Source organism: Ovis canadensis, chromosome 22 (genome assembly GCF_042477335.2).
Source record: "Ovis canadensis isolate MfBH-ARS-UI-01 breed Bighorn chromosome 22, ARS-UI_OviCan_v2, whole genome shotgun sequence".
NCBI classification, from domain to species: Eukaryota; Metazoa; Chordata; class Mammalia; order Artiodactyla; family Bovidae; genus Ovis; species Ovis canadensis.
This window is the reverse complement of record NC_091266.1, coordinates 30,864,197-30,876,628: the sequence shown is the minus strand read 5'-3', so window position 1 is coordinate 30,876,628 and position 12,432 is coordinate 30,864,197. Positions and strand designations below refer to the sequence as shown.

General features: G+C 39.9%; 1 protein-coding gene across 3 annotated transcripts in view; it reads right to left on the bottom strand.

Annotated features, from left to right (window-relative positions):
* The window catches only part of PLCE1 (phospholipase C epsilon 1), a 369,052-nt gene that overhangs the window by 160,622 nt on the left and 195,998 nt on the right, over window positions 1-12,432 (bottom strand). For all 3 annotated transcript variants that reach the window (XM_069568060.1, XM_069568061.1, XM_069568062.1), the window contains one exon: window positions 2,246-2,562. In XM_069568060.1, the coding sequence (XP_069424161.1) occupies window positions 2,246-2,562 (317 nt within the window). The remainder of the gene's footprint in view (window positions 1-2,245; window positions 2,563-12,432) is intronic.

Here is a 12,432-nt window from a genome sequence, read left to right as displayed (position 1 = left end):
ACTCAACCTCTCTGAGCTTCACTATTTAAAAAAAAAAAACTTTTAATTTTGAAGTAATTTTAGATTTACAGGAAAGTTACAAAAATACAGAGAGTTCCTGTAGTTCACCCAACTTCTTCCAGTGTTAGCATCTTTCATAACCATAGTCCCATTATCACAACAAGGAAGTTAACATTGATACATTCATACAAATTAAACTACACACATTATTGGAATTTCACCAGTTTCCCATCAATATCCTTCTTCTAGTCCAGGATGTAATAGGACCCCAAACTATAGTTGAGCACAAAATTTCTGGTCTCCTCTAGTTTTTGACAGTTACCATTCATGACCCTGACACATTTAAAGAGTAGAATGTCCTTCAATTTGGGATTGTCTGACTTTTTTTCTCATGTTTTGGTTCAAAGCCCAGGCTCTGAGACCTGACTCTGTGGGTTTCAATGTCGCTGTTGCTACCTACCACCTATGTGAACTTTTGAAAAGAATTCCATCTCCTCGTGTCTGTTTCCCCTTTGGTAAAATGGGGTTAATGACAAGAATCTGTCTCCCAAGGTTGGTTGTGAGGAACAAGTAAGTGGCACATGTTAAATAATTAGCATGACAGTGCTAGGTGACTACTAGCAATTCCTATGAATCACGGATCTCCCTTTGAGGAATGATGCTCAGGGCATCTCTGGAACACAGAACTGTTTGGGCTCAGCCTCTAACACTCTGTTCATCCACTGGGCCTCACTGTCATGATACAACCATCACCAGGGTCATGATTGACAGGCTATGGAGGCTGCAAGGTGAGCTGCTATGGTTGGAAAGTCTTTAAGTAACAAAGGTTGATTGATCCTTTGCCAATCAGAGATACATGAGACCTAGGATATTCTCTTAGCATTTAGGTAGTTTACTAAATGACGAGGAAACTACTGTATTTGTGGAATTCAACCAACCAACAACTACCAAACACACAGACTGAAATTCTGTGTTTTAATATTCAAGACAAGGAAATGAAGTCTAAAAGAAATAAAATATAGAACAGAAAGCTCTGGGTATGGGGTTAGGCTATGGAGTGAAAGTATTCTTTAAGTCCAAGAGTGCAGAATCCCCTGACCCTAGCACTTCATAGAGACCTGCCTCTCTATCCTGTCCTTCATCCTTGGTCCAAGGTCACAGGGTGTCCAGCCATTGGCTCTTTTGCTCCCAGCAAGCTCCTAGACCTCTTATAATACCTCCCTTCTAGGTGTTCCCAGACTCTGGTCACACCTGTCCTTTTTAGAGGTTGCTTCTGGCAAGGCCTTGGAGGCCTTGGAGGGACTCTCTGGGTCTGAGAAATTGATGGTATACAGAGGCCAGGAATGAGACAATTCATTGTCCTTCAAGACCATGTTCCTGCCAGATCTCCTCTCCTGACCCAGGTGTATTAGTGTTTAATTTCTGCGGGGAGAGAACTGACAATAGAAGATGGAGTGGGCTAGAAGGACCCCATGGGCAAGGAATCATGTCATCAAACTCCAAATTAAGACATCTAGGCTTACAAGCACCAGGAGGAGACTATTTGAAAATGAGCCCAGGAAGAACGTTTTGGAAAAGGCATACAGAAAATGAGGGGTTCTGGTTGTCCAAAGGGTGAAAGCTTGTAGAACATGGTTACACTATGGGATCAATTAGGTTTAAGGGTGGAGTGGAGTGAAAGGGAGGATGACAGTGTGTCTATCTCATTATCTGGAAAGAAAACAGTCATCATGGAAGCGTCAAGACAGACAGGTAGATGAGATAGCAGTAACAAACAAACCTAAAAGGAGAAGTGCCTAATGGTCACTTACTAGCAGTTAGACAAAGACAACTATTATATGACATTGTTTATGTGTGGAATATAAAAAAATGGTACAAGTGAACTTATTCACAAAACAGAAGTAGTCACAGCTGCAGAAAACAAACTTACGGTTACCAGGGGGAGAGTGGGGGAGGGACAAACTGGGTGACTGGGATGGACATACACACACTACTATATATAAAATAGATAATTAATAAGGACCTATTGCATAGCACAGGGGACTGACTCTACTTAATATTCTGTAATGTCCTATAAGGGAAAAGAATCTAAAAAGACATATGTATGTGAATAGCTTATTCACTTTGCTGTACAGCAAAATCTGATACATTATAATCAATTATATTTCAATTAAAAATTAACTAAAAATGAAAACAATCACTTACTAGTGAGTCAGTCACAACACATCTGAGAGTGGCTTCTTACCTCATTAAATCTCATCACAAGATCTTCGAGGGCGTTGTGCTCTCCGTTCTGGGAGGTAAGAATGGATGCTGAGATGGATGCTTTGAGGCAGGGCAGGGACCTCTGGCGTTCTGTTGTGCTCAAGCCCCGGGTCAAGAAGAAAAGATAGTCAACTGGCAAGACCCTTCGGTAAATATTTTGCTCCTGCTCCATCAGGATGCTGGCGACTTCCTCTGGGAACTGGATGAGAGGCTTCAGATCAATCAGTTCCTTGCTGATCCCAGCTGAACTTGAAGGAAGGGCACTGGAATTGGCCATCGAGGTGCCTGGTTGGCGTTCTGAAATAAAGCAACAGAAGCCACAGTTACGCTGTGATTGGTAACCCCTACCACAGACATTTGGGCTTCCCAGGTGGCACTAGAGAATGCTAAAGAGCCAGGAGATGTAAGAGACTCGGGTTTGATCCCTGGTATGGGAAGGTGCGCTGGAGGAGGGCATGGCAACCCACTCTAGTATCCTTGCCTAGAGAATCCCATGGACAGAGGAGCCTGGCTGGCGACAGTCCTTAGGGTCGCAGAGAGTCAGACACGACTGAAATGACCTGGCATGCATGCATGCGCAGCCATTCAGAATCTTACAGCCTTCTCCCCAGATGTACATCGACAGATGAAGGAATAAAGAAGTTGTGGTACATATACACAAAGGAATAATACTCATCAAAGGAACAAATTTGAGTCAGTTGAACTGAGGTGGATGAATCTAGAGCTTGTTATACAGAGTGAAGTAGATCAGATAGAGAAAAACAAATAATGTATATTAACACATATATATGAAATCTAGGAAAACGGTACTGATGAATCTATTTGCAGGGCAAAAATAGAGACACAGATGTAGAGAACAGGCTTGTGGACACAGTGGCAGAGGGTGAGGAGAGGGTGAGACAAACATTACCATATGTAAGACAGATAGCTAATGGGAAGTTGCTATGTAACACGGAAGCTCAACCCAGTGCTCTGTGACAACCTAGCGGGGTGGGTTGGGGTGGGGGGTGGGGAGGGAGGTTCAAGAAGGAAGGGATGTTTGTATACTTATGGCTGATTCAAGTCATTGTATGGCAGAAATCAACAGAGCATTGTAAAGCAATTATCTTCTAATTAAAAATAAATTTTAAAAAATCTTATAGGTTTATCAACTCAAGTTTCTGCTTGGTGAATAGTTCTATACTATCTCTCCTGTTACGGAGACCTTCCTGATATCTGTCTTGCCCCCCTCCCACTCTTTGGTTTCCCATGTTCAGAAGCAGAAGTGATCTAGCACACCATTCCCTAACCAGTTCACTGTGACACTCTGCAGAGTATTAGTGAAGGAGAATGTACTATTTGCTTCCTCACCCTCCAGGGCTAACTGCCAGTCTGAAAGGGAATGAGGGTGGGCACAGGCAAAGCAACTGAAATGGAAGAGGAAAGAAGGCTGTAGGGGGAGGAGGCCTTATACATACAGGGATGTGCACCCTGTGTGCGAACACACCAGAGAACTAGGGACCCTCCGCACACCAGATTTCAGAACTTCACGGTCTACCCTGCCAATATCCCACCCTCAAAGATGCCAGTTCCACTGAGATTTATCTGGGGGTGTGCAGGAACAGAGAGCTTCCCTGATGCCTCAGACAGTAAAGAATCTTCCAGCCATGCAAGAAACCTGGGTTTGATCCCTGGGTTGTAAAGATTTCCTGGAGAAGGAAAGGGTAACCGACTCTAGTATTCTTGCCTGGAGAATCCCATAGACAGAGGAGCCTGGAGGGTTATAGTCCATAGGGTTGCAAAGAGTCGGATACAACTGAGCAACAAACACTTTACTTTCCTTACAGGGACAGAACCACCTATACAAGTAAGGAAGAAATAGGTAATAAGGAGATGTATCTAAATAAATAAAAATAAATTTTATTCTCCGCTTCACAACTGATAATAAGAAGGTGGTAGCAGGAAGAAAGGTAGCAAGTGCATTAGATAGAAGTCCCAAAGGCATTCATTCATAGACTCAAAATTATTCCCTAGCGCACGTTCACTTTGCCACAGTGGATATCTCCACCTTCCATCTCTTCCTTTCCACTGACTCTTCTTTGCCTAGAGAGATTTTAGTTACCTTTATCCTTAAACACAAACTAGTAAAATACCCCTTCTCCCTTAAACTCCAACTAGCCTTATCTACCTTCTCTAAAAGGTAGTCTACTTTCCCTGATTCCTTCCTCTATGAGTATGGCGACTATATCGTCTGGTCCAAAAATCAAGCCATGTATGATTCTGCTCAAATTAATAAATCAATAAGGATGTGGATGGAACAGAAAAGCAGAAACCAGGTCTGTCTTAGATGACAGTGTTGACGTGGAATACCAAATTATATCTGGTTCTCTCTAAGCTCATATCTGAAAACAATTCAAATAAGGCAGGTACTCAGTCAAGCCTACAAGACCTCATTCTCCAACTTGCTGAGAAAGTGTCCAGATTTCCCCCAGACTGAGCCAGAATATGCCCTGAATGATGACGGAGGCAGATTTCAGTATCTGATGCTGATAATTTATGTACAGTAGAACTAGCTATATATAGTAAATCTTCCCAGAAGTAACCAGGTTTAAGACATTTCAAAGTATAGCATTCTGTGAAGGAAATAAAAGTAATGCCCTAATCTTATGAAACAGCTGCTTATTTAACTTACATGCAGAGTACATCTTGTGAAAAAAAAAAATACAAGCTGGAATCAAGATTGCCAGGAGAATATCAATAATCTCAGATATCCAGATGATATGACCCTAAAGGGAGAAAGCAAAGAGGAACTAAGAGCCTCTTGATGAAGGTGAACGAGGAGAGTGAAAAAGCTGGCTTAAAACTCAGTATTCAAAAAATGAAGATCATGGCATCCAGTCCTGTCACTTCATGGCAAATAGAAGGGGAAAAAGTGGAAACAGCGACAGACTTTATATTCTTGGTCTCCAAAATCACTGCGGATGGTGACTGCAGCCGTGAAATTAAAAGATGCTTGCTTTTCCGAAGGAAAGCTATGACAAATCTAGACAGCATGTTAAACATCAGAGACATTACTTTGCCGACAAAGGTCCGTCTAGTCAAAGCTATGGTTTTTCCAGTAGTCATGTAAGGGTGTGAGAGGTGGACCATAAGGAAGGCTGAGCACTGAAGAATAGATGCTTTTGAATTGTGGTGCTGGAGAAGACTCTTGAGAGTCCCTTAGACAACAAGGAGATCTAACCAGTCAGTCCTAAAGGAAATCAACCCTGAATATTCACTGGAAAGACTGATGCTGATGCTGAAGCTGAAGCTCCAATAGTTTGGCCACCTGATGCAAAGAGCTGACCCACTGAAGAAGACCCTCATGCTGGGGAAAACTGAGGGCAAGAGGAGAAGTGACAGAGGATGAGATGGTTGGATTAATTCAGGAGGTAGGTAGTATTATTATGTGATACTCATATAAGGTAACATAAGTGGTCAGCTGGGAAGCTGGGATTTGAATTAGGGTCTTTTTGACCTCAGAGTTCATGTTCTTCATCACTCAGCATATGATCTTATGTAGCAACAGAATAGCACTTTGGAATTATGGATTTTAGATGCATCGCAAGTGATTTCTGTTAGTATAAGTCAACTTTCTGTGCTTGCTTACTTGCAGTGGTCTGATGAGATGAGCTCTTCAAACTCCAAAGGTAAGGATTTGACTCTAAAGAGCTGACAGTTCCGTTCTTTGGTCAGCCTGGAACCATCGTGTCAATCACAACATTACAATTACATTAGAATGTAGCAAACAGTAATGAAAAAATGCCCTTTCCTTTCCTTACAAATTTGTATGAAAGTCCCCATGCTCGAAACCAAAATTTTTGAAAGTGTATTACACTGAATTTATGCAAAACATGGTTTCTTTGTTAATAATTTAGAGACATACTGGGTTAAACAAAGTTAAACAAGCTTTCTTTTTTCTATTTTAACTGCAGGACTTCTCAGAGCCTTTAATCATTCCCATTAGGGGAAAAACTATCATAGCACACAGTAGCTATCCTCAATTTTGCTACCTATCTCTATATCATTTACATGGGAAATATAGTTTCCTCAAAACTTTTGTCACCTGGGGGAAATAGGGCCTTGGGTACTCGTGAGGTTAGTGGTTCCAAAGAAGCATGGTCTGCCATATTGCCAAAGACAATATATAAAGGTCTATGTAAAGATCCAAGGGTAAAGGAGAACATTGCTTATTTAGGAAACTGCAAGTCATTGCCCAAGACTGTAGCATATATTAACAGAGATGGAGCATCTGTACAGAAAAGGAAGGAAGCTTTATTTTCTGGAAGGCACTACAGAACAGGTGTGGCTCATGAAGGCACAATGGGGGTGGTAGGAGGATCCAAACATATACGTGAAGAAATGTACACCTTAAACTTTTGGGTCTCTGGGTGGACCTATGCAATCACCTGACCTTGAAGGAGGAGAATCTGGGCCAAGTCTTCCCTTGAGGGATGCTGTGGTAAGAGACATCCACTTAACCCTTGGTTCCTTCCTTCCTATGACCAGAAAGCCCTGATCTTGCCAATAAACTTGTACTCCCAGGGACTGTCTACTATTTCATTGAACTTTTTTCTAATGTAATTTTACAGTATTAAAAAGATATATCAAAATGGTATCTGAAAAATTCAGCCAGAGAACAAAATTCTAATCTTCTCATGGGCATGGTATTTGAGCAGTTTTTTCCAAATATTGCAGTATTGTTTTTGAAAAATTAGTTCAAATTGCAATTAGGGAAGAGTGAAGAAAAAACTTTTATTATATCTACTCTATCCATTTTTCTTTGATCTGAATTCATTCTGTAGGCAGTCCTTTATTTTTTTAACTGAAGCCCTGGATTCATCAACCTCACACTTAGTAGTCTTTGAGTGATGTGATTCCAATCATATAAAATAAGACAGGAGAGGAAGGATGTTGATTTCTTTCTTCTATTTAAGATTCAAAGTTGACTTGCAGACACTAAATCTCAGGCAGAGTTGAAAATTGTTTTTCAACAGGGAAGTAATAGACTTAGATCGAGAAAGCTCAGCTAGTTGGTGATACTTCCTCATTATCTGTTATTGGTTTTTGGAGTAACAATCAATCTTGCAACAACTGTGTCCAGTCCTCAATACTGCATGATTTTGTGAGTTCACAAATCAACGAAGCATATTATTTTTAAGCTGTACTTTTTTTTAAAAGGGGGAAAAAACCAATATGCATAGATTGAGAATTAAACCATAGTCAGATAAAATATAAGCGATGGAAGAGCCTCATTGAAGAAGAAAATATGACAGAATTCCTATTAGTAAAAAATAACTTCTGTGCTCACTCTGACTTCCAAAGAGATATAAGCCCACCATGAAAGTATAAAAAATTAGAGAAGTATAAAGAAGAAAATTAAAACAATCAATAATCCTATACTCACAGAAAATCTCTGCTAATACTTTTGTTGTAGCATTTCATATTTTTTCTAAAAATGTACAAAGCATTTACAAAATTAGGATTGGAACACATGCTTTTTTTTTTTTTTTGAAGCAAACAAACAAACAAAAAACCCAACTTATTCTACAGGGCACATTTCCCCAACTTTAAAACTAGTTTTCTAATATTTGACCTTAGTGGCTCTTTAGTAGTCAATGTTATGTTTACCATTTATGTCATTATAAATAACACTGTGATAGAGTTTTTAAATATATCATTATATGTGCTTATTATATTTTCCAATAACATTGAAACAGAGAAAAATTTCCCACCCACACTGGGAAATTTCCAGGGAGCAGTAATTTCTTTTCACAGCACACATTAGTCAAATGTTTAGCCATATTTCTCATTGACCACCTATTGTTTCTGATTTTCTGGGTAAACAAAATTAATTGAGCCAAAATTCATATGGTAAACTATAATAAGATGCCATGCTTACACAGGAAAGTGGCATTACTGGCTCAAAGTTAACAAGAGGGAAACTCTAGAGTGCCAATGACAATCTAATGCCCTTGTTCCCAGCAGGCCATTCCTGATGGCCAACTCAGTAGATGTGAATATTTCTAGAGCAGAGCCCAAGCAGGTCACCTGAACACCAGAGTCTGATCTGGCTGAGCAACTTAAACCTATACTATTTACCCTTAAGGGATTCTGTGCTTCTATTTTATAATGATAATCATCAACAATAATACTAAATAAATTATAATATCATTAAATAATGTATAATAATCACTACTTACAGTATGCTAAGAATTGCTGTAAGTGCCCTAAAGAGGTCTCACTCAGTCCTCACAAGCACTTTATGCCATAGCACCCTATGCTATTACTTTTTTAAAGCTTATTTCTTAAAATTATTTATTTATTTGGGAGTACCAGCTTTTATCTGAGGCATGTGGGATCTAGTTTCCTGACCAGAGATTAAACCCAGGTTCCCTGCATTGGGAGCACAGAGTCTTAGTCACTAGAAAACCAGGAAAGTTTTATTATTATTATACTCATTTTATATTATTATATACTCATTTTACTATTATACTCATTTTATTTATACCCTTTCCTATTATATACTCATTTTAGCATATGGGGACAGAAGTTACAGAACTTACTCAGTATCATCCTGAGATTAGTGATGGAAGCCATGCCACATCAGTCTGACACCCAAGTCCAGGCTCCCCAAATCACCACCCTCTCCGGCTTGAAGGATTTATTCCTCTTAGTGTCTCTAGACAACTGGTTTCCTAGTGGTAGGTAAATGAGGTGGGACTCAGACCAAATGATCGAGCTGGAAGGACCTCATTCAGGGACAGCTAGGACAAATTTTCCACACCTTACACATCAGGAAACAGTGCCTCTAAGAGACCAAGCTTCTTGTATAAGGTCATGGAGCTGAATATCGGCAAAGTTGGTACTCCACTGTCTCCCCTACTTAGTTTGGGTAGAATCTCAGGTGTTGTACACTCTTGGGGGGAATCTCCCCCAGAGGAAGAAAACAAGGTAATGGAGAGTATAATCCAGTGGTTATGAGTGGCATTCTAGCAGTCACACAGGAGTGGGGCTGCAGCCCAGCTCAGGCACTGACTTGCTGACTGACCTTGGGTAAGTTCTCTACAACCATGTCACAATGATGATGGGGAAATTAAAATGAGAAAATGCCTGCAAAAAAGTTTAGCACATATTCAGCTCTCAGCAGTTAGCTGTTTTTTTTTTTTTTAATTGTCGTGAATTTATCTTTTGAAAGAGGAAGGAATCTTGGGGCCTTTCATCTTGGAAGTCAGATGGAGAGACTTAGTCATATATCAAACCATTTCAGGGTATGGAAACTTTTGCTTTGTTTTTATAACCTGCAACTTGTACCCTCTGGTATGGCGCCCACCATAATCAAGCATTTTTTAAAAAAAGATCCTCATTTATTCATAGGAAAATATCCATCACATTTTGCCATACATTTTAATAATAGATTCCCCACTTTAAAAAAAGTTATCCCCCCCCCCACCCTAAATTTGCTGTTCTTAACTTGGCAGCTGTCCCCTCTATGAACAGTCATATCCCTTCTAGTTCGGCATCATCAGCAAACCTCATTGAAAAGTCAGAATAGTCTCAGAGTTAAATCCTTTTATGCTAAAATACTGCTGAGTTATTTATGTCCAGTCCTTTTTTTTTTTTAACTGAGATATAATTCACATACCATAAAACTCATTTTTGAAAGTATACAATTCAGCGGTTTTTCAGTATGTTCATGGAGTTGAACTGTTGTCATAGTTACTTTTGGAACATTTTTTATCACTGCTACTTCCTCTAAGGCTCAGCAAGTAAAAAATCCACCTGCAGTGCAGAAGACACAGGAGACGCGGGTTCGATCCCACATCAGGAAGATCCCCTGGAGGAGGAAATTGCAATCCACCCTAGTACTCTCACCTGGACAATCAATCCCATGGACAGAGGATCCTGGCAGGCTGTCTAGTCCATGGAGTCACAAAGAGTCAGACACGACTGAGCAATAATATTAGAATATATGCACTCACATTATCAGTCATTCCCCTTGGCCAACTCTTATCAGCCCCTGACAACCACTACCCTTTCTGTTTCTATGGATTTGTACATTTTCTAAAACTGAATCATACAGTATGTGGCCTTTTGTGTATGGCTTCTTTCAGTTATAATCTTTTCAAGGTAAATCAATGTTATAGCATGGATCGGTACTTCATTTCTTATTTTGGCTAAATAAGATTCCACTTATGTATACACCAAATTTTGTCTATCCATTCATCAGGTAATGAACATTTGTGTTGTTTCCACCTTCTGATGATCATGAATAATGCTCTTACAAATATTTGTGTAAAATCTTTTGTGTGAGTAAATACCTAGGAATGGGATTGATGGATCATATTGAAGGAGGAAACAGACAGAACAGGCTCCATCTTGAAAGCAGGACTCCATCTTGGGCTGGACTGTGGACTTTGAGCTATGTGCCCACTATTTATGGAAACAACATACCAACTGGAAAACCAGACCCACCCCATCCCCCACCCCCCAGATGGAAGAGCCCCAGAGCTCGTATCTAGACTCTCCATCACCTAAAAGAATACACTAATTATCTGTGTAACCAAATAGAATCATAAATTCTATTATGCTTATTGGGGTATGACCACAGGCCTATTGATAATTGTCTACTGTTAACTACCTAGGCTTAAGGCATACGAATCACGGGTTTAAGGCATGTGAATCACGGGTTAACTTTGGTTGTATCTTTCTCTTCCTTTGTTCAGACTACTTTCAGAGAATTTGGGGAGGTAGGTTTGAACATGTATATGTAGGGTATATAAGGTTTTCACAAAAACTAGTTGGGGTCCTTGGGTAAGAGGAGAGTCTGCCTTGGGCCCGCCGGTGTAATAAACTGCACTTCACTATCTGCATCATCCTTCTGAGTGAGTTTGTTTCCTGAAACGCATGACTGCAACAATATGATGACTGTCTTTAGTAGTTTTTGAGGAATGCTCACACTGTTTTCCTCAGGGACTGCACCGATGTACAGTCCCTCAGCAATGCACAGGGCTCCAATTTCTCCACATTCAGGTCAACATTTGTTTTCCTTAAATCTTTTTGTAAATTATAGGCATCCTAGTGAGTGTCAGTGGTATCTTATGGTTTTGATTTGCATAATCCTAGTCACTAATGATGTTGAGCATGTTTTCATGTGCTTACTGGCCATTTGTATACTTCTTTTGAGAAATATTGACTTAAGTCCTTTGCCCAACTTTGAATTGGGTTGTTTTGTTGTTGTTGTTGAGTTTTATATATATTCTGGATGTTAATCTCTTATCATATATGTTATTTGCAAATATTTCATCCCATTCTATGTGCTACCTTTTAGCTTTACTGACAGTGTTCTTTGACAAACAATTTTTTTTTTACAAAATGGAAATATAGTTGATTTACAACATTTTGTTAGTTTCAGATGTACAGCAAAGTGATTCAGTTACATATATATATATTTTTCAGATTATCTTCAATAATAAGTTATTATAAGACACTGGATATCACAAAATTTTTAATTTTGATAAAGTCTTATTTTCCATGTTTCTTCTGTTACTGTGATTTTGGTGTCATATCCAAAATTCATTGCCATATACAATGTCATGAAGCTTCCCGCTATGTTTCATAGCTTTCAGTTCAGTTCAGTAGCTCAGTCATGTCTGACTCTTTGCAACCCCATGAATCACAGCACGCCAGGCCTCCCTGTCCATCACCAACTCCCAGAGTTCACTCAGACTCATGTCCTTCAAGTCAGTGATGCCATCCAGCCATCTCATCCTCTGTCGTCCCCTTTTCCTCTTGCCCCCAATCCCTCCCAGCATCAGAGTCTTTTCCAGTGAGTCAACTCTTCGCATGAGGTGGCCAAAGTACTGGAGTTTCAGCTTCAGCATCATTCCCTCCAAAGAAATCCCAAGGCTGATCTCCTTCAGGATGCACTGGTTGGACCTCCTTGCAGTCCAAGGGACTCTCAAGAGTCTTCTCCAACACCACAGTTCAAAAGCATCAATTCTTCAGCACTCAGCCTTCTTCACAGTCCAACTCTCACATCCATACATGACCACAGGAAAAACTATAGCCTTGACTAGACAGACCTTAGTCAGCAAAGTAATGTCTCTGCTTTTGAATATGCTATCTAGGTTGGTCATAACTTTTCTT